At 37.5% G+C, this 24364-nt stretch overlaps 1 protein-coding gene across 1 annotated transcript in view; it reads left to right on the top strand.

The window, feature by feature from the left end:
• The window catches only part of LOC139738157 (scavenger receptor cysteine-rich domain-containing protein DMBT1-like), an 88154-nt gene that overhangs the window by 46391 nt on the left and 17399 nt on the right, over positions 1-24364 (top strand). Inside the window, exons 12-17 of the mRNA XM_071648819.1 lie at positions 1398-1742; positions 8178-8501; positions 9821-10162; positions 10889-11155; positions 17754-17831; positions 20390-20734. Of these exons, the coding sequence (XP_071504920.1) occupies positions 1398-1742; positions 8178-8501; positions 9821-10162; positions 10889-11155; positions 17754-17831; positions 20390-20734 (1701 nt within the window). The remainder of the gene's footprint in view (positions 1-1397; positions 1743-8177; positions 8502-9820; positions 10163-10888; positions 11156-17753; positions 17832-20389; positions 20735-24364) is intronic.

The raw sequence follows: 24364 nt of genomic DNA, 5'->3' as shown, positions 1-24364 counted from the left end.
TAATTTCCTTTTCCTCACTGTTCCTAAGTTGGTCAGATCCTTGTTTATTTGGAAGTGTGCACGAAACAACATGAAAAGCATAGACTATAAGTAGACAGTAGTCGTAATACTTGATCGTTAAAGGTAAGTAGAATGTGAAGAGTGAATGTGCCAAGTTTTACGTTAGCCCATTTACCACTTTACACTTATTACAATGGAATTTTATCCCTGAAAAATGACCAGTTTGGCAAAAAAAAAAAGTTAAGGCCAAATGTTAAAACATGTTTTAAAAAATTTGGACTTCTACCATTTTGATCGCATTATACACAACTGTAGTAACATCATCTAATAATATAAGTTTTGAAATACTATCGACCCCATATTCTTGAAATGTGATGTGTAATAGAAAGTTTCACTATATTTGTGTACTTTGTGTAATGTTCGAAATTGTGATAAGTCACGCCATTCTGTGTCACGTTGTTACGTTATTAAAGCATTTTCCCTCTAAAATGTCAACTTCTTGTGTGTATACATGTGTATGTGTGTATGTGTGTGTTTTTAGTATAGCAAGTTTCTATTTATTTACCTCATAATCTTCACTGCCGAGCAATTTAGAGTAAATGACATCATTTCATTGCTAGTTACTTTGTAAATACTCTAACCCGAAGTGTTAAGGCAATATATATATATATATATATATATATATATATATATTATCAACAACCAATCACGGCAGAACAAATTTTCCAAGATCTTCATCAGTTAAAATGGTCAATTAAATTGTTCCTTCAAACTTTTCATAATTTCCAACATTAAAGTAAGAGAAAAGCGTTGATATCTCACCTTTGTGTACAGGAAGTATAGACAAAAAGTTCTCGGAATGAAGACAGAGAAGGGAAACGGACAGAGGAAGAGAGAGAGAGAGAGAGAGAGAGAGGATGGTTGGGGTGGCGCAGTGACCCACTATCCCGTGGTCTAGTCCGGCATATAATATGAAGTGTGCGTTGCCATGAGAACCACACAGAGCACTTTAGCGGGTTGTCTAGTGTGCACGGTCCACTGTAGACTGACCATAACATGAGTGGCCAAAACGGAACGTGCATTTACCGTACAGTAGCTTCCTGTCACTTTATAGTTGAATTATTGGTACATAGCCTCCATACACTCCGTCAGGTACAAATAAAACTTTAAAGTTGCACCTAACAGGGGCCACACATGTATAGATGGAAATAACTGTTGGGCGGAGGTCTGCGCTAGCCGAATGCTTATACTCCACTAGTAGTTTCTCCTGAAGTTGAATAAATGTACGCATCGGCGATAATATTCAGCTCTCAGTTACATGTGTATGAGAACATACTTCAGTAGGCCTACATTTCTTGGAGAAAGTCATAGCTGTAATGTTTTTCAATAACTGTCAGAAGTTCCCGAAATAGGAGCAGTCCGTCTTGTTGATGGCTCGGGAAGTTACGAGGGACGCGTTGAGATCTTCTACGACTCTCAGTGGTGGACTGTGTGTGACGATTACTGGGATATCTTGGATGCATCGGTCGTATGTAGGCAGCTGGGATTTGCTAACGCTACTGACGCCTTCGACTGGGCCTTTTTCGGCGGAGGGCCACCGACTCAACCTATCTACCTAGATGCCATCCATTGCAGAGGGAACGAAACGGAGCTGGTGGAATGCGAACAAAATGGTTGGGGAAGCGAGTTCTGCTATCATGACGAGGATGCGGGCGTGAGATGTTATATAGAGTACAACGAAGGTGAGATTCGAATGAAAGGTGGCAATATAATTTTTCGCAAAGAAAACTAACTTCCTAATCAGATTTTTTTTTTTGTTTCGTTTACTGTTAACATTCGTCCAGTGTATACACATGTAGACACGTGCACGTAAGCTTTCCCTGATATTACATTATGTATATCAACTCAAAGAAACACACACACACACACACACACACACACACACACAAACGCACAAAGAAATAAAAAGAAATAAGCAGCGCCTTTTATAGACTTCATTTTATTAGTATTGTTATCATCGTTGTTATTATCGATATCATCGTTGTTATTATCGATATCATCGTAGTAATTATTATGAGTAAACTCACTTATTCAAGCAGGTTAAGAGCATAGGATACAAATCATTAACATTACAAACATGACACAGAACCCAGAGTGCACATTGCAAAGGGATACACTATACCGTACAACGGCGTAGCCAGGATTTCATCTTAGGGGGGGGGGGGCGGTTAGTCTGCGAGGGAGCGAAGTGACCGAGCCCGAGCGAGCGGAGCGAGCGAGGGGGGGGGGGGAGGGTGTGGGAGGGAGGTGTCCCCCCTAGCACGGTAAGAACTTTTTGCATTTTGATGTTGTAAATGGTGCAATTTGATGCATGTTTTTGCGCGTTTTATCGACGTGAAATAGTCCCACTTGTAGGAGGTAGCAGTTTATTTTGATGTAGATTACTATTGAACAATTTGCCTATAAAATGGTATAAGTAATATACACTTCTTGTATTAATTCTTTTCACTGAATATCATGAACGCGACTGAACCCGAGCGAGCGGAGCGAGTGAAGGGGGAAGGGGAGGGTGTGGGAGGGGGGTGTCCCCCCTCCCCGCACGGTGAGAACTTTTTGCATTTTGATGTTGCAAATGGTGCAATTTGATGCATGTTTTTGCGTGTTTTAACGAGTTGAAACAGTCCCACTTGTTTAAGGTTGCAGTATATTTTGATGTAGATTACCATTGAACAATTTGCCTATATAATGGTATAAATTTGAATACACTTCTTGTATTAATTCTTTTCACTGAATATCATGAACGCGACTGAACCCGACAGAACGGAGAGAGCGAAGGGGGAGGGGAGGGGGTGTCCCCCCTCCCACGGTAAGAACTTTTTGCATTTTGATGTTGCAAATGGTGCAATTAGATGCATGTTTTTGCGCGTTTTATCGACGTGAAACAGTCCCACTTGTTTAAGGTAGCAGTATATTTTAGTGTAGATTATTATTGAACAATTTGCCTATAAAATGGTATAAGTTAAATACACTTCTCGTATTAATTCTTTTCACTGAATATCATGAACGCGACTGAACCCGAGCGAGCGGAGCGAGTGAAGGGGGAGGGGAGGGTGTGGGAGGGGGGTGTCCCCCCTCCCACGGTGAGAACTTTTTGCATTTTGATGTTGCAAATGGTGCAATTTGATGCATGTTTTTGCGTGTTTTAACGAGTTGAAACAGTCCCACTTGTTTAAGGTTGCAGTATATTTTGATGTAGATTATCATTGAACAATTTGCCTATATAATGGTATAATTTAAATACACTTCTTGTATTAATTCTTTTCACTGAATATCATGAACGCGACTGAACCCGAGCGAGAGGAGCGAGCGAGGGGGAGGGGAGGGGGTGTCCCCCCTCCCACGGTGAGAACTTTTTGCATTTTGATGTTGCAAATGGTGCAATTTGATGCATGTTTTTGCGTGTTTTAACACGTTGAAACAGTCCCGCTTGTTTAAAGTTGCAGTATATTTTAGTGTAGATTATTATTGAACAATTTGCCTATAAAATGGTATCATCAAATAATCTTCTTGTATATTCTTACACTGAATATCATGAACACTGTCTGTTCAGCAGTCAAACAGAAAAAGCATGCACACGAGGGTGTAGATAGGGGCATATCCCCTCCCACACGAAGGTGATTTTGCGTTTTCAGACCTGAAATTCAGCGATCTGTTGCAAATTTTTGGTGCAATACTTTTTCATCGAAGTGATAAAATCACGGAATTTAGCTCTTATTCCGAATGTGCACCATCTGTGTGTATGTATAAAGTCTAGTGAGGTAGAGCTTAGAGGAAGGGGGATTCCTCCTCCCGCTCGCGGAGCTTTTGCGTTTTTAGAATTGAAATAAAGCGATCTGGGTATAGCCACAGTCTACTTCTATGCATGGCGGAAGGTGGGGGGGGGGGGGGAGGGGCGGGCGAGCAGGGAGAAGGCATGGGCGAGTGTTATCTCCACCCTTCCCTTCCGATGGAGCTTTTGCCTTTTTAAGGTTGAAATTGAGATATCTCGTCCACGCATATTTGATGGAATCAACATTTGGGAAATCACACACACACAAAAAAAATGATGGGGGGGGGGGGACTGAGGGAGGAAAGGGTCGATTAAAAGGGGAAATTCCCCTTGTACATGAGGAACCTTGAGTTTTCGGAATATAAGTGATAAGTCTTGTGCACTCAGAATTATTCATAATTTTTTGTAAATCTAAAAAGTGTACTAAGCTAGGGAAAGAGGCACAGAGGGGGAGGGTTTGGGAGGGGGTATCCCCCTCCCAAGCACGAGAGATTTTGCATATTTTGAATTGAAATTCAACGATCTGGTGCACACTTTGAGTGAAATATTCAAAAAAAAAAATCTTATTTGATGAAAGGTTGCAAAGGAGACCCGCTTCATGTGCATGCATACAGTATACACGCATTTTTTTTTTCCGCCTCCCAAATCCCCGGTCCAAATCTTAGGGGGGGGGGGGGGGGCGATCGCCCCCATCGCCCCCCCCCCCCCCCTGGCTAGGCCAGTGATACCGTATCATATGTAACACAAAATAATAGGGAAATAGATGGTGGCAACATGTTTGTCAGGGCATACAAAAGTAAAAACATCTATTATTGCCCGTCGCATGTTAAACCAAACATGCTGCCCCGAAGGAACATTGATAAATACACGTTTACAAACTTAATATAGACAAATTTGATTTCAAATCTTATACCGTGGACATGAATACCCTATATAAACTGCAAGTCATATGAATAAAAAAACAGGCGATTCAAATCTAGAGTTATAATTGAAAGCAAACAATCAATAAAATGGATGTGCCATATACAACATGCCACATGGAAAATATAAGTTACTTTATTCAATTGCGTTTTGGTCAGAAAACATCATGAAAAGAATTTACTGCTTAGACACTACGTCATAGAAATACCATTTACCAAAAGAAATCAATGTTTCGAACGAATAGATATCTACTGTCAACTTTCATTATTTGTATCCACTATTTTATCATTCAAATGAAATTAAAGAAACGAAAAGAATAAAGACTTAATTGGCATTAAAAATTAGCTCGATATTTGCTTAGAAAGCATGACAAAATAAGCATTAAAAATTAGCTCGATATTTGCTTAGAAAGCATGACAAAATAAACGTCTTGCCGAGTTGTTCAAAATAACGCAGCAGGAGCAGCAGTAACTATACCAACAAGCAGTGAGATGATAAAAGAAAGTTCGCGCAGAAATGTAGAATATGATGATTTTGCATCCATCTGTTAGTACACGCACACACACAAGCACACATACACACACTATTATAAACATAATGTACATATGTATACATATATAAAATACATACATACATACATACATAGAAAGGAACTATATATATATATAATAATCAATACATATATATACAAGTGTAGATCTATCATAATGGCTTTCAAATATCGCATGATTTCCTGCAAGGTGACGTAAGGTTAGCTGACGGCCCTACTTCTAGAGACGGCCGACTTGAAATCTACCACAACAACGAATGGGGCACTGTGTGCAATACGACCTGGGGTCCCGAGGAAGCAGAGGTAACCTGTCGTCAACTAGGGAATGACGGAGTGAACAATGTGTACTACTCTCCTACACTTGGCAATGGATCTATCCACCTGTCTCACGTGGGCTGTATTGGAAGTGAGACTGGACTTATCAACTGTAACGTTACATTCAGTGACGATGGTAACAGCTCATGTACACACAGCGAAGACGTGGGAGTGGATTGTTACACTTTACTAACGGACCCCTCAGGTAAATTTGAATTCTGACTGGATGATACAGTATCATTCTCCACGACATGCTGAATTACACAAAATTGCTTTTAAAGCGATTTTAACAAAATCTTTATGTTTGAATACATTTGCTTTGTGTGGCTTTAGAAGGTATTTCAGTAGTCCTGTTAGGAGTTTGTACGCAGCTGCATTTGTCAATTCTCTATCATCAAGCCCCAAGATCACCAGGAAACTGTAATTATCTTTATGTTTAATCATTAAACCTCAACACCTGATATTAAACCTTAAAACTCATTAGATATGTTATAGTCGATTCCAGGATTTCATCCTTACTCATATGAATACGTGCCTTGAGAAAAATGGAAAAGCCTATTTATGGAATTTATCATACCTAACCATGAACCAGATGTTATATATTATTCATACGTTTGCGCATGAAATGATCTCTATGCCCTTTCGAATCTTCTGCATTTTCATTGGACTTTGATCTTGAGCGTGTCAAGGAATGAAATAAAGTTAAAATTCTAACTTGATTTGAACTTAATTTGATATTGATAACTTCAGCCTTTGTAATTTGCTTGCTGACAATGGATAAAATATGTCAAATATACAGATCACTTGCAGCTTCGAAAGGGGATATCCGACAAGCTTGGACGTCGTCGACACATAGAATTAGTCACCTGCAAATTTACCACGAGAACTCTTGGGGTAGTGTGTGTAGTGACGGATGGGACATTTTCGACTCGAGAGTCGCATGTCGCCAACTCGGGTACCTGTCTCCGGGAGCGTTTCTCTACAACCTCGCGAATACAGGATTCATTGGGCCTGTACATCTATCGGATGTCAGCTGTACTGGGGACGAATATGAACTTTCTCACTGCCCCCACGGTGGTTGGGGAGAAAATAAATGTCGGCATCCTAGAGATATACGGTTAGAATGTTATCCCGATTACTCTGGTACGTGTCAATAAATTTTTCATTCAAAATGAAATCAATTCATTTTTTAATGAATAAAATAACGTAATAATGAGAGTATTTTACCTGTCATCTAACGTTTAATATGAAATTACATGAAAAAGGAGAATAAGCCTTTATAATCTCTCATTTAATTTGAGCGATACTACAGGCAATGAATTTGTGATTTCCCTTGCTTTATGTAGTTGCAAATGATAGTATTGGCTGTTGGCGATATTGAAAACAATAATAGTAATAGTAGAAATAATAGTAGTAGTAATAGTAATAATAATAATAATAGTAATAATGACAATTATAATATTCATTTTCTTAGCGCTATAACGACAGCAGTGTTCAAGCGCTTACAAGTGAAAATGGGAAATGATACAAATAGGGAACAATAAACAAGCGATATAAAACAAAAAAAATACTAATTTACTAATACATGTATGCAAAATTCAAAGAGATTTTGACTCGTCGCACATGCAACTGTATCGAGTGCGCATTTGTATAAATCTTCACAAAATTTTCTTTCAAGTAGACGAAGGTATAGCTTTCACACGATGTGAACCAAGTTCCTTGATGATCTAACAATAAAGACAGTGTATATTGAATCGATTGTGTTAAACAATGCCAAATAACAGCAGTCTCATGTTATCTAGTACGAACAAACCAGAGTTTATTGGAGGTGATCCGACGTTTATCAGATGTCATTGTTGTTGTAATAGATTTGCGATTATAGAGTGACATCTCTATCATATCAATGCAGGTTCAACGTCCAATTCCAAAACTGTAATATTTTTGTCAAATTTATGGCACTGAACTTTCCTGCTTGTTCCATCATTATTAAACTCGCAGGGGTCGCAAAGGAGGGAGGGGGAGCATTGGGACGAAGGCTACAGCCTCCTCCCCCTCCCTCCACACTCACTTTGGGTCCCCCCTCCCAAAAAAAGAAGAAGAACGAATTAAGAAAATGAGCAAACAAAATGACAAGCACATAAAAAATTAATAAACCTGACTATTCTCCCCCCAACGCATCCAAACGGTAACGATCGGCAGCCTCCATCTGTGACAGATAGTTTGAACATAGTGCATCTTTTCACTCTGAATCCCTTCCCAAGCTGCATGGAATTGAATTTCAAAACGAATTGTGACAACATCCCTGATTCAAAACAAAACAAAGAAAGTCTCAAAAAAAAATCTAACATCTTAATCGTTACCTTGGACATTCAAGACGCGAAGTACTCTAAGGTTCTTCTTACTTTGTGGGAAACGGCTATGTCTCATGGAAAATTTCCCTATGAGACAGATTTTAAGTGTCACATTCTTCGCTTAAATTTAAACGAAAAGAAGAGACATTTATGACGTCATTGATGTTCTCATTTTTCATGTTTATCGTATCAAAATGACGTAAAAAATCAGCTGATGACGGCGACGTCCGGCTTGTTGACGGTGAGACCCCTTGGGCCGGTAGACTTGAGGTATTCCATGATCTGAGATGGGGCACAGTTTGTAATGACAGCTGGTCATACGAAAACGCACAGGTTGTCTGCCGTCAGCTCGGCTTCGACGATGTCGTGTCGTCCTACGAATACTTCGGGGCAGGGTACGGTCCAATCCAGCTTGGTGAAGTGGTGTGCACGGGGAACGAACATATCTTGACGGACTGCTCGCACAGTGAATGGGGTGCCAGTGGCTGCACGTCCCACAAACAGGATGTTGGTGTTGAATGCATGCCGAGGTTAAGTAAGTGATGTCAGTGTACCTATTAACCACTTGTTCATTATGTTATCTTGTTCAATACAGTGGAATTCCCTTACCACCGAAATCAAAAACATGACCACAACCTATTATTTACGATTAAGGCTGTAAAACTCCACCTCCTTAAGCAGTATTCCACAGGAAAACATTTTGATTTCTTTTATTGTTATGTATCATAATCAAATGTATATGAACATGTACGTGACACATGATGCACGTATGTGTGCATACAATTGTACATATATTGATCTACTTATCTCTCTCTCTCTCTCTCTCTCTCTCTATATATATATATATATATATAATAATAATAGTAATAGTGAGACTCTTGTAGAGCGCACATTTCTACCTAAAAAAGATGCTCAAGGCGCTATAGAACAGAGTACATATTGTGTCATGTTACAACAGTATCACAGAAAATAATAAGACAATAAACCAACAAACAATATATACGTACACATACATTACATACAGGCATACAATATTGTCAATTCAAATTAAAAATATACTATATATATACTATATATATATATATTAAAAATATCATGGTTATGTATGTGTATGTATATGATATGTGCACATTATTATGTATATGACATTTATAATATGTATATTATGTATACCATGTGCCTTATTATTACTGTGCACATCTAACCACGATGTATTATGTTATTTCATGTCAGATAACCACATGTAGAGTGCTTTGTATTCATTTATTACTATTTTTCATAGTGTATATTCGATCATTACTGCGGCAAAGGCAACGGAACGTGTTAACTTTAATAGCAGACTCATTTATTATTATTATCATTACTATTATTGTAAAGTAGTTGGAGTGGTACACATGCAATCTGTACTTTTCCCTTTCCCCCTTCCACCCCCCCCCCCTCTCTCTATCCCTTATTCTATCCAGAGTAGCCAAGTATAGAGTCTCCATACCGTCAAGCTTCGGCTTATTTTGGAGACCCTAAGCTGTTTGTACTTGTTTTGTTTTGTACTAAAGACTATGTGTCGATATACTGTTTGTCATAAACGATTTGTACACAATCATATCTGATGTAACGGAATTAAGCAGAAATAAATCAAATTAAATCAAATCAAATCAAATCAAATCAAATCAAATCAAATCAAATCAAATCATACTGAATTTTTAAATACCCATAGACGTAAAAAACAGGTGCACCAGGTTCCTGTACTGAAAGGGTTGATATTCCCTACTGGCATTATTTCTTGATACATAATCTTTCATTCCAGGATTTTAGTGTCTTACCGACTGAAGTGTGCTTGTATTTTTTTTTTTCCAGCAACCCCTTCACATGTGCATGAAGATGGTGAACTACGTCTTGTCGGTGGTTATTCGTCTGACGAAGGCCGACTGGAAATCTACCACAACTACGAGTGGGGTACCATCTGTGACGACGGGTGGTCGACCAACGAAGCCCTGGTCGCTTGTCGTCAACTCGGATTTCGTGGGGTTGAGAGTGCGTCAAGTTATTACGGGACTGGCGACGGACCGATCCATCTCGACGGCGTTTCTTGCACAGGCTACGAATCACAACTGATAGACTGCAACAACAATGGATGGGGTGCACACGACTGCCAACACGGGCAAGACGTAGGAATCCGGTGTTCCGAAACTGAGACTAGTAAGGGCTGTCGATCAGCATTCCTATGTTTAGTATCCTACAAGTCCGCTTTACTCAGAAAACGAACCCCCCCCCCCCCCCCAAAAAAAAACACCACAAAAACACGGCAACCCCCCCCCCCTAACTTCTTCCAAATCCGGTTAAGGAGTGGAAGGACAAAGCATACTTTAGGGACAGGAGAAGATGAAATCAATTTTATTTACACTTAAGCATATTCGTATTGTCTGCTCATAAACTGCTATGTGAAAGTAAATAAAAATCAATATTTCCAATTGCCATGTTTTTCGTCTCATTTTTTGATTAAATACCACTGAGTTTATCAATTTCTATTTTATTTCCGCAGTCTAACTTTTACAAGATGTGGAATGACAAATTTAGGAAATGACGTTAAGTCAAAGTAATTTAAAGAGAAATATAACAAAAATCGTATAACTTTTCGTTTGACGACTGACAAAGTTCTTTCCATTACTGCATTGTCAATTTGAAGAAAATATGTTGCTTTTTTAAATGTCCTCGTCGTTCAGAACAGATGGTGGTATGTTGTAATGTTGAATCGCTCTTCAGTTTGGTTTTGTGCTGTCCTAGAACGGTAAACACACACACTCTCTCTTTCTCTCTCTCTCTAATTGGATTCATAACTGTATTTTATTTCTTTCTTTCTTTCTTTTTTTGCATTGATTGCAGCAACTGAACCAGTGGTCCCTGTTGTACCTACATGTATGTCAGGATTGCTGATTGCAATTACCGTTGTTGCATCTGTGACGGGATTCTGCTTTGTTGTTGGCATCGTAGTATACGTGTGCTTCATGAAGACGAAACCGCGGAGCTCCACTACCGCTACCGCCCCACAGATCCAAGCCAGCGGCCAAAGCATGCCAACTGGGCATACCAATGTTGTGGCGTTAGCACAGAATGGCGTCATGTACTACGACCCAAATAATGTTGTAGTGGATTATGGGACTTCTCCACCTACTTACTCCGAAGCCGTGACAGGTTTGCCCACGACTACAAAAGTCATCCATGGGTATTGGAGAGTCTATTGGAGCTACACCAGTCCAAGAAGGATCAGGAATGTCACCTGCAGGAATTCAGATAGTGGGTAGTATTTAATCTGTTAGAGAGAACTAATATCTATACATCAGTGTTAATCTTTCTTAAATAATGAACGATCTATATCCTACAGGGTGTTCCTAAAAAGAAAACACCGGTAACCGAAGCAATCAACGTCTTTCATCTCTCATTTTTTTATTCAATGAAATGAATGGAAATAAGGATGTGCTAAACAGAGATTGCAGCTAGACGCCGGTTATGTAATATTACATTCACTTGCAAAAACGTAGCAGAGGGGGTAGCATTTCATTGAAACTGGGTGTCAAAAATAAACGATAAATCTGAAAGCCTACAGAAAACTAATTTTAGTACCTAACAAACCAAAAACTTGGCATAGAAGGTTTTGTACCCGTCTTCTTCGAAGAACCCTTATTCTGTGATCCGTGACAATTATAACGAAAGCAAAGTGCCAAATTAAAGTTGATCAACCACTTGTTGTACTTTAGTATAAAAGCATTTCACAAGAATAAACCATGTATTTTTGACATAGCTGACCTTTGAACTTCCGTTTAATATTTTTTCTTTAGAAACACCCTGTTTAATTCGTCTATGGCAGCTGAAGAAGACCCCATGTAGCTCTCTTGATTGATAGAGTCTGTACAATATATCTTTTCGAGTAACGACGGCACAAGGGGGAATACAACTACCTTGTCTATCACAACAGATAATTTATATTTTGTTTAAACGTTCTATTATTTCCTGCTGCGTTTCTCATATAATTATTCTATTCTTTTCAATTCAATTCAAACTACAAACTTGTCAGCAATATTGTCAGCGGCAAAATATGCAGACGACTATCATCGTGAATCCGTTCGATTGTGATCAGATTTCACCTGTCGCTATTCAGAGAGTGTGTTGAGAGTTCCAATTTGAAACCCTTAAAAAGACGTATATTCACATTAAGCATTGTAAAGAGTTGCTCTTCAGAGTTCGTTATCGTGATGTCCATTGTTACCATAAGCCATTTATTCTGAACTAGCAGAATGAACATTTTCCTATGTAAGTTCCATTATGTTTACGATTGATGCTGGCTTGCCTTTGATCATGCTCTGCAGATTTTGATTATTCAGGTAATGATATGATATTTTTTAGTAGGTTCCTCCATATTTCTTTAGCATTTATTCCCGTATTCCAACTTTTATCGATCGACTACTATGTGTTATATGTTTACAGTATTCTATGTATGTCTCCTAGCTGGACATAATGTATTATTCCATTTTGTTACATTTGATGTATTTCTTATTCATTGAGAAATATGACAATAAATGAAATAAAATGAAATGAAATATGGAAGGCAAATGTAAACCATCGTAACATTGAATTCAGAGAGCTTAGGGGATGACATAGTTTGGTTGAGATGGGACTTCAGGTCTCCAACTTTTTTTATTTTGGTGAAATAATGAGAAACTTCTATTGAAATATGAAAGAGTATATAATTCTAAGAGGAATTCAAAGTTTATTTGATACAAATTGGTTTTCAAATGGCTGAGATATCCTAAACAAGACGATCTTCATGAATGGTGAAAACCACCATTTATCATAACGACCTCTTGTTGGTTTTACTTCGTTTGTGGATATCTCAGCCATTTCAAAACCGCTATTTACCAATGGATGATTGTATCACCATACGGATACACCAAATGTGTTGCATGAAGACCATATTTCAGAGGGAATGGTGGGTTGTTTTGCTTTCTTCGTTGATCAGATTTTCGTCACACATGCATTCTTTGCGTAAAGCTTATTCTTCAAATTGTAGATGCTCAAATATTTAATATATCGATGATGACTCTGCAATCTCTGATTTTGTGTATGCCTGAAGTTCTCTGTAGATTCATCATGCTTTGGCAGATATATGGTGCAATGTGATGTAATGCAGTGATTCTTATTGTTCAGAAAGCTTTTTGTTATTCTTAATGAATGTTACTTTCGACGAAACGAACAAACAAAAGAGACCCTACTGTACCGTACAGAAAAATCCACTATTTCTTATCTTTTGAACCATACACTGGAAATCCTAGCTATTGGCCTGACCAATGTGAGCATGCGAGACGCTTCACACATAGGCCTACACATTGATATGCTTGTACACGCTTGTATATATATACACACACACACACACACACACACACATATATATATATATATATATATATATATATATATATATAAATAAATATATATATATATATATATATATATATATATATATATATTTGGTTAGAGCTAATAAGCTCTCGTTGAATTTTCAAAAAACGAAATATATGCTTTTTAGTTATACTGTTTAAGTACAGACATAGTTTTGGATGACACTCCTTCAGAAAGAGTTTGATTTTTAATTCTTGGTGTTATTGTAGATGAGAAACTTTCTTGGAAATTGCATATTGATTATATTTGTAATAAATGTAATACAGGCGTTATCAAGAGACTAAAATTGTGTTTCCCTCAAAAGATCATTACTTATGTTACACTCCTCAGTGATATTGCCTTACCTTAATTATGGAGTTTTAGTTTGGGGTAACATTCACCAAAATTTGTTGGATAGAGTGTTCCTTTTGCAAAAGAAAGCTCTTCGCGTCATTTGTGACTCTCCCATACGTTCTCATACAGATGCACTGGTTGCTTGAAATAAGCTGTTTAAAATTTAGAGACTAGTTTTTATTTAATTTAGGACAATTTATGTATATGTATAGCAATAACTATCTTTCTGATGTTTTCCATTCCATGTTCCTAAAAATCTGTCATTTCATGAATATCCAACTCGACGTTCTAATGAATATCATTTACCTGTTTTTCGTACGATTTTAACCAAGAACACATGTGTCTATACTGGCCCATGTTATTGGAATTCCTTGCATCCCAATATTAAAAATGTCCCCCTGTATACTCATTCAAAATCAAACTGATTTTTTTTTTTTATAATTGCAATCATATCATAATCCTGAATGGAATTAACCAGCTGCTATAACTCCTTATCAAAGAACTTACGTTTTCACGTAATGATTGCTACGTATACTTTAGCTCCTATTATTATACTCATATAATGCTAGAATAATTCTGCGATTATATCTCTATTACCTTGTTCTTTCTCGCGTCACTTTTTTCCCCACTCTCTTGACATACTTCTGACGAGATCGTTGTCTCTGTCGAGCGTTTTGTCTGTTCTGTTCTTTTACTGTTATGTTAGTTTTGTCTCATTTTGTCTCGTCTCATAGTTAATTATCCGTTGTACTGTTACTCCTATTTCAGTCCTGTTTCATGTTAATTCGCTGATCTCTCTATCTAGTGGGCTTCCAGACTTTTTCTTTGCTTTCAACTGGTGTTTTTCCTCTGAGGGGCCCACATCTTACAAGCTTTTTCTTTTCAGTGTGTGCCTCCTTTTTTCGAATTTTGCATACTGTTTACTTACTTCCAATCACTTGAGTCTTATGATAATGTATAATTATCTTATGGTTCTATAATCATTGTACAGTCTTTTCATCCTACATTGTTTTACGCACTTTATTTTCTGTTACCCTAAAAAGTGATGTCTATATGTTCTTGTCAAAAAATGAAATAAAACATTGAATTGAATTGAATTGAATTGAATAGTGTTAGCAAAATGCCTAAAGGCACTATTTACCGTTTGGAGATGAAACAAAAACCCAGCATTAGTGCTTCAAAATAGTTCTAAAATGTGAGGTAGTAATAGAAACAACCAATGTCAACATATCAACCAGTATAATCGACGGTAAGTATTGATAAACATACAAAATGTGAACGATATGTTTCCAGACTAAACCGTCTATGGTTTAATGAGGAAAAACAGTGGTATCTCCTATACACATATTAGGCTTTATTGAAAAATGATTATATGGTAGGATGTTTTGTCATGTTTGTGATACATTTGACTGACACATAAACATCAAAACTGATATCTTGAACATTTTGTATATCACCGCACCAAAAGGTAAACAGGACCTTTACTACGATACTTTTTGCACAATGAGCGATACAAAATAGTGAATTGCAGATCCAGAAGAAATTAAACATAAGCAAATAAGAATAACGTGTGTTATGAGGAACCTGCGTACACATACAAAGCAGAATGACCGTTTGCAAGTAAAGTGCATTAGTGACAATAAAACAGTGGTATACGAAGAAGAAACAGAATATAGATATTGCAAAGTAATACGTAAGCACTAATAATTAAAAGTGCTTATGACCACATTTAAAAGGTACCGAAGTTTTTATAGTGACAATTTTGGTCAAAAATGTCATCGCCTGAGCGAAACTCCCTTGTAAGGATACGAATAAAAAAGTCTAATTTACAGGCAGGAAATAGTGACACGAAGCATACTGAGAAATTGGCTTTCAATACGTATTCGCTTAAAGGACCTTAAATACAGGTGTACTTCATTGACTTACAAGAGAATCTAAATTATTCCAAATGGGAGTGCCTGTCGAAATAACTGTCTCAAGAGCCAAAACTGTACGAACGTGGATAAAGACTATGATAGAAGCTATTTTGTTTTGTAAGGTAAGTCTATATCAATATCACTGCCTTACCAAAGGGATCGTATAGTTTCGGTTGAGACCTAATTTTAGGTTTCGAACATTTTTTTTTGTGAGATGATGAGAAACCTCTTATGAAATATAAAAGAGCATGTAATTCTATGAGGAAGTCAACGTTTATTTGACGAAAATTGGTTTTAAAATGGCTGAGATACCCAAAAAAGAGTGATTCCAATAAAGTGTTGGACCAACACTTTATTACGATCGCTTCGTTGTACTTTGTTTTTGGATGTTTCAGTCATTCCAAACCCGATTTTCATCAAATAAACTTTTGAATCCTCTTAAAATGGTATGCTCTGTACTATATCATAAGTGTTTTCTTGGTATCTCGCAAAAAGTTCAAAGCCCAATTCTCATCTCTACCAATACTGTACCATCCCTTTAAGCTAATGTCGCCCGAGGAGTGCACAAACCAGTGCAAGACTCAGTCAGTCCCAAGGCCTGGATAAAGATAGAGGGTTCGACGGGAAGAAAAGAATGCGACCAGTTAAAAAAATATAGTATAGTATAGTGATGGGAGCAGCATTAAATTTCTGGTTTCTGACTCGAAAGCGCTGGTAATGAGCAAGAGTGATATACAAAAACTGTATGATAGGCTATTGATGGTGACTATTGCCCTAATTAGGATCGGAGATGGGGGCATTTTTTGTTGTTGTGAAAACAGAATGCTAAATCAATGATTGGTCCAATTTCATGATTTACGCGATTCATATTATTCTATTTTCCTTTTTTTTGACAGGGCATAATAACACACAGTGCTTTTTTGTATAACAGGAATAACGTTGACGATACAATTATAACAAGAACGGAATATACAACGATACCGAACAATCTATCATTTCAGCAAAATTTGTAACAGGGAAACATGTTTATGAATCACCAATGCAATTCAAAAACATTGCGGGCAAAGTAAAGGTGAAAATATTTTAATCAGAATGAATCAATAATGTAAGAATTTATTACTTCGATTTCACATTTAGGAAATTTGCTTCCTCCATTTTCGATGCGAATCGAAGGTATCACTAGCTGTTTCGGTACCAGTCACGCCCCCCTCCCTCAAGAAAAAAAAAATAGGCTCCTACCTATTTTTGGCCATGACAGAGCCTTAAAGGACAAGCCCGCCTTCATGGGTATGTGGATCGAGTGAATGCAGCAATATTAGTATAACACATCAGTGAGAGCTTGATGAAAATTAGACAAATTCGTTCAAAATTTATGAACTTTTGAAGTTTCTTTGCATTCACTGCTGGATGAAAGAACTACTACAGCTTGTGATATCACATGTGTGCAACGATATAAAGAAACTCCGTAATATGAAGAAAATTCGACATATTTTCACTTTTTCGCTTGATAAAAGAACACTCGACTTGTCTCTTCAGAAGGAAGGGGAATAATATTGCCTTTAACGTACGTCAGTTACAAGTCAAGGTAATGAACACTTGTTTTTTTCAAAAAGTAAAATGTTGTGAAATACTCTTTATTTTCCCTTATATCGTTCTACGCATGTGACATATACACTATAGTAGTCTTCTCATGCAGTAGTGACTGCGCAGAAACTTCAAAAACTCATAACATTTGAACGAATCGTCCAATTTTCCTCAAACTTTCACTGATGTTTTCTACTAATATTGCTGCATTCACTCAATCCATATGTATACGAAACTAGACTTGTCCTTTAGATTTCCGTTTTATAAGTAATCATTTCATTTTAGCTCGAATTATTAAAGCACTCATTTGGTAAAGTGCGTGGACTTTGTATGAATCTACATGGCTACTCTATCTCTAGGACGTATACATTCAGATCATCTTGGGTTGTTTGCATTTACGTTCTGGGCTCAAAGGTTGTGCACAGAATGTTATAGATGAGCAGCGTTATTTCCTTCATATACGCCTGATGTCAGATCGTATATCGCGAATCGCATATACGTCTGAACTGCCATGCCAAAAGGACGCAGTATTTTAGCCATAATATGTTGTGACGGTATTGGAAAGAGGAAATATTTGGAAGGTGAGGGACACAATGGTCAAGTTGGTCAAAGCATGTATTTTGCTGTTGCTTTGTGGGATCACATTCGCAGACATTGGTAAGGGATCCACAGTGATTGTTGTTGCGCAAAAAGAAAAAAGAAAAAAAAAGAGAAAGAATTTATCTGTGACTGATATTGATATCAATCTGTATAGGTACGTGGGAACAGTTCATTTAAAAATTAACCCTCATTCTTTTGTCCGTGGATCGTGTTAAGTATCATTTGGCTACTCTACAGCTTAAATCAAGTACTCGTTAGATAATCACACACATTTTTCCCATCAAATGTTTTGGTTTACTTTTTGGATATTATTCGAAAATGTTACATTTGTATGACCTGAATGTATTAATGTCATAATACACCATTTCAAAGAAATTTGCATATTGAAAAAGATACCGCAATTGAAAAAAAAAAGAGTGTCAAATTCTTCAAATATTACTGGAACGTTTCCCAAATTCGCAAACTAACGTTATTATTATAGTGTCTTGGGAAACCGATACAGGATTTTTAGGTCTTCATTTATTTTTTGCTAGGATATTCTAAAGTCATGAATCATGTTTTGCGATGTCTGTGTAGTCCCATATAATATTTTCCCCGTGGTACTTTGTGCAAAAGCACATATTTGGACCTCATTTGTAGCTGTAAAATTTAATTCTAAAATGACACTTTCTACATTCGTTTGATGAAAGTGAATATATTTAAATGAAGTAACAAGGGGTTTCACTTAAATTAATTCTCATCGCATGATAACAAGCACTCTATTTGCTTATTGATGACGGTGTCCACGAAATATATAACTGTTCAAACGTACATGTACGTCATTTCCTTTTGTGTACCTGACAGGCCGTAATCCTATATTATGTCACAAGTAAGATTAGCAGTCTTTATTTTATTTCCATTGTGCATTTGTTTGTATTTTTGTATGTCTATACAAGTGGACAAATAAAATCAAACTTAATCGCAACTGAAAAAGAAATAAGTTCAGATTGTGTTCATAGACGATCGTTCATTTAAATTATGTAGCATAAGAACTGCATTAATCAGAGTTTCCTATCTTCTTTCACTATTCTTAGGTTAGTCAGACCCCTCCCCTTACTTTTTTTTTTAAATTTTGCATGAAAAGCATACACAAAAGTAGCCACAAATAGCCTTAAGGGGTGGTAGAATTTTGAATGAGATGAGAGATTCAAATCTATACTTTTATACTAGTCGAAAAGACATGATGTTAAAGACTATTAGAGAAATTCATAGTTTATTTTATGTAAAATCGGTCTTGAAAGAGCTGAGAAATCCCCCAAAACAAATTAAACACGGTGGTTCTGAAAAGGTGGTTCTAAAATAGGACCTCTCGTTTGTTTTTTGATATCTGAGCCATTTCAAAACCGATTTTCATGACATGAATTTTGAATTCATCTTAGATTTGCATGCTCTTTCCTATTTCATAATGGTTTCTCATTACGTCACTTAAAAAATTGGAAATCTAAGGTCCCTTTCAACCAAAGCCAGGGGCGGATTAAGGAATTCTGTAAGGGGTTAAGGGGCAAGGCAGTTTAAATTTCTGACGTCACTTCCTGATTTAATCAGCTGATAAGCCCCCCTCCCCATTTACCTCATCAGGAATTTTCTCGTACCACTTGCGGGGTTAATTGACAAGCAAAAAAAAAAAAGAAGCTAATCTGGACGGTACATGAATTATCTATTCTTGACCTACTGATTAAAATACGTGTGGCGTATTATTGATAATTTCAGAATTAAGATATTTCCTGCTCCTTTTTTTTTCTTTCCTGATGTCATCAACAGTAAGGCCAGCTGTAATAAGCATCAGTGTCTCCTGTTAACGCACCTTATATCTTTTTAACTACAAGGCAAGCTCAAATGGCAATACAATTCTAGTAGAATTACACCTCAGATAATGATTATGAGGGTCAAAGCTGCTTACCTAACAATGTCAGGTTTGGAAATATATATGAAACGATGTTGCGTTGTTTTCTTTGGTATGAAGCAAAAAAGGTTTGTGCACACTATGGAACTCATTACTTATGTCTTACCTTTGCCGATGTTTGCGTCACTAGATCTTTCAACTGTCAATTGTCTCCTTCTTGTGAGTTTATTTCTTGTATATTTTTAAGGCAATGGGAGTGCAAAGAGCTTTCAGAGGATACATGAAAAATAAGATCATCACTTTCCATCACCATTGTTCCTCAGGAACATTAACCTTTTTTTTTTCAAAACAGAAGAACTTCCAGTTTTCTTATTCTATGAAATTCAAGACATGCAAACCTATAACACTTCTATGATACTTTGCCATACAAGGTCGGAATAGGTTATTTGAAAAATCTCCTCTGAAGAACTTTCAAACCGGAATTAGATCGCAGATAAATGAAAACTGGCATGCTGTCTTATGTCTTCACTAAATTCTAATGTTTCTTGGAGGGAACATTCAAAACTATCTGTCTTTCAGTTGAGTAACAAAATATGATTATGTCAATATACTAAAAGTCATCACATTACAATTATATTGTTTCCCAATGATCATTAGGAGTGCCAGAAACAGGTGAAGTGCGTCTTGTCAGCGGTTCGGGAAGCTACGAGGGACGAGTCGAGGTTTTCTACGACTCTCAGTGGGGGACCGTGTGTGACGATTTGTGGGATATCGACGATGCCTCAGTTGTGTGTAGACAGCTTGGCTTTGCTAACACCACCAACGCCTTCCGATGGGCCTTCTTTGGTGGTGGCACGCCTAAACAGCCTATCTTTATGGATGGCTTGCAATGTAGTGGCCACGAAACGGAGCTAACAGAATGCGAACACAACGGATGGGAAATTCATAATTGCGTTCATTCTGAGGACGCAGGAGTGAGATGTCATACAGAGTACACAGAAGGTAAGAATCTAATGGAAATTAAGCAAACCTGAAATAAATGTTATAATGAAAAAGCTGAATAAAAACATGCAAACAATTGTTTGCATGGAATCTGAATCGGTGAAATGCATAATTGAAACCGTGCTTTTATTTTATGCATGCTTTGTTCACAAAAGTTGTCCTTTACAACCAAAACGCTCATCGCAGACTGGTCCTACCTTAGATATAGCAACAACTAACTAATGATTTCTGCGTTTGGAACTTAAGGAGAGGGAGCAGGTGAACGAAATACCTCGTTCGCAGGCTGTTGGAAAAGAAGCATCAATGATAGGCAGTACATACAGAAACGAAAGTGATGCTCTCTTCCTCACCCTCCTCCTTCGGTCCATCTTGATAGACTCAGTAAATAGTGAAAGACGCACACGCAGAACCAGAGATAGATTAAGCCGTTCACTTTGTCTCTGTATATTTATATTCCTCACATTTGTAAGGTGCATGTGCCAATAATTTACAGGGGGCAAGTAAAAACTGCCTCGATTCTAGCTGTTGCTGCCTTCCGTCTGCAGGAGACGAAAGGCGTTAACTGAAGAGGCCGTCACAACATCGTCAGGGAGGGCATTCCAGGATCTAACAGTTCTAGGAAAGAACGAGTTTTGGTGCTGTTGTGTCCGGGATTGAGGGATGTGGTAGCCTTGGGTGTTCACACCTCTGGATGGTCTGGTGGATTTGGTGATGAAAGCCTCACAGTTGAATGGTACAAGCTGGGTGTGGATCTTGTAGAACATCACAAGACGCAGATGTTCACGTCTCTGTTGTAGTGATGTCCATCCCAGCTCCTGCAGCATTGATGATACACTTGATGTATTCCGATATCGGTTTAGAGTGTATCTGGCTGCCCTCCGCTGGATCATCTCAATCTTGCTGATATTCCTTGCAGTTGATGGGTCCCACACGGAGGAGGCATATTCAACCAGGGGTCTGACCAGGACAGGCGTGTTACTACATTACTGTGTAATATACCCTAAGAATCTTTCCTGTACATGAGAAATGATGTTATATATAACATATGCATTTTGCTGGTATACGTATAACCGATTTAAAAAAAAGAGAAAAACTTAATAACCTCTACTAGCTGAAAAATTAAAGGGTATTTTTTTTTCTCAGTGCCAATGGAAGTAAGTGATGCCCAATGTTCATTTCTGTAATGAGGATTAAAAACAAAAACAAAAACGTTTGTATGAGCTTTTAACGCCTAAATTCAAATGGACAAGTTGTATAACGCATTTTTCTAATGTCATCATTGGAGAATTTCACATCAGGGACTTAAGCAGCTGAAGAAAAACCATTATAATTATACCATGTAAGAAAAGTAGTAAAATTTGTGTGTGGTATTCAAGGCGATCGTCAACGAATCAATAACTTGACATATCTTCAAATAACCATAGCTCCCATAAAAAAAAAGAGAAGTTCCCTTCTGTCTCACTTATCTTTAAGTTAAGCGCAGTAGGTCGTCTTCTTACGTTTACGCTTTAGATTCCAGAGATTACAGACGAACGACTACATTGCCCCTAGTATACAGTGTGAATTGATCTAGGCTAAGTTTTGAGAGTGCTAATTAACCCTAAGTGTGCTTTACGAGCCGATCGGCAGAGAATACCCCATTAAGTGCTGTAGCCTATACAGCGTTCAATGTTCCTTTCACAGAAAGGACTAAGAGCCTTTAAGAGTTGAAATAAAGGTACCGAGAATTGAGAAGGTTTGACCAGGTTTCGTGAAAGATATCAGACAGAAGGCTTGGTTGCAAGAAATTTGACTGTAGCAATGGTAAAACTCTGTCTTTTCAAGACTTGTGGGGTAGTTCAGTAGTACACTGTATACGTTATCACATAGTTAATGAACAGAAGAGTTATTGATGAGGCTGCGTTAATTTTAAACTTACTTTGAACTTAATATCATGGTTATGATGTCATTAAACAGGTGTTGTTAACCTAAAGAGAGTACGTTTTATCTCTAAAGGTCAAGAGGCATGTTTATGACATAGACGATGTATATCTAGACCATGTAGACAGCCTGTCATTCCGAGATCACACGTTTGCCCTCTCACAAAGGATGGCATAAAAACCCAAAGATGAAGGAAGTCATAAGTAACTGAAAACATCGATCAAAGTGAGGTCGGTTAAGATATTGAAAATCCTATAGCAATTTTCCACATTGAAATTGCACATACTGCATATAATATGACAAATTTATTTCATTTATTCATTTCGTTTCCACCAAAAATGTAATATAACTGCAAAGAGACTTTTCAATTCACATAATTGCACACACACAAACACACACACACAAATTTGTACGACATTGCAGTCTACTAAAAAAAAAAAAAAAAAACCTCAAGCTTCTGAACACACTCTTTGATAGGCATAGGCACAGGCAGTCTTCTAACCAAATCAAGACGATGTAATAAAAGTACTTACTATTGACCTAAAGAATATCTCTAGACTGCCAGGCATTTCAAGATTTCATGTTTGCCCTCGCACTTTATAAGATGGTACAATGGCCGATCATATTCAAAGATAATTGAAAATGCACAATACGATAATGTGTGTAGACCAGCAACTCTTCATATGCACCATCATTTCTTGGACTACATACATTTTAAGTTAATAAATGGCAAACAACAAACAAGTCAGCTCCTTCTGCTTGTATGACGATTGCTTGCCAACTGGGGCAGACCATGAGGGGTCAGCATGTCCCACCTGTTCTCTGGGTCAATTTCATGTTTAACCCTAACTAGGCCGGGGGGAGGGGGGCCTCCGAGGCCCCCCCCCCCCCACCCCTCGACGTTCCGCGCGATGTATCGCAATTGCAAAAAGCTATCGCCGCGACGTTTCATGACTTTTTTTTTCGAGTCTCCCGCATCTTTTGACACCAAATTTGCGACGCCCGGGCGCTCGGTTCCGAAGTTACGCATCAATATGTACATGCATGTCAGACCCAAAATTGCTCAAAAACGTGAATTCGTGTACAATTTCAATGCAAACTGTGCTTACAGGCAAATTTCATAAAAGCATGATTATTTGGGTGTTTTATTGATTAAAATCAATGAATAACATATTTTCTTGTTCGGAGCGATGTCGCGGACAAATTTCATCGAAAAAACAATGAAAAACATAAAGTCCAAAAAACAGAGGAATACATAAGAAATTCAAAAAAACAATAAAATACTTCTGAATTTTTTCTGATATCACATTTTTTTACAACATTTGCTGAGGACACTAAAAAGAATATTTACAAAAAAGTGCCAGTTTTGAGCTTTATTTTGTGATTTATACAAAATAGTCTGATTTCATGCATAATTATGCATAAATTAGCATAATTTTGATAGCATAAATGATAATTTTTTGAAAAATTAACTTCATGGTATTTTAGATTACATCATAGGCAATGTGTGTGCCAATTTTCGTCGCGATCGCGCGTTCGACGGCCGAGATATGGGGGGGGGGGGGGGCCTCCTACCTAAATAGCCCGGCCTAGTTAGGGTTAAATTATGTCTCTCTCAGACATGGGACCGCCACTTATGTCGATTTAGTGGGCAAAGTGTTTTGTTTCTTACTGGAGTTAAGGGACTGTATATTAGACTAGCCGAGACTC

The sequence above is a fragment of the Diadema antillarum genome, unplaced genomic scaffold, assembly GCF_040938485.1.
Source record: "Diadema antillarum isolate AM-2024a unplaced genomic scaffold, OU_Dant_1.0 seq00000725_RagTag, whole genome shotgun sequence".
NCBI classification, from domain to species: Eukaryota; Metazoa; Echinodermata; class Echinoidea; order Diadematoida; family Diadematidae; genus Diadema; species Diadema antillarum.
The sequence above is the reverse complement of the archived record's forward strand: the minus strand, read 5'-3'. Positions and strand labels throughout refer to the sequence as shown.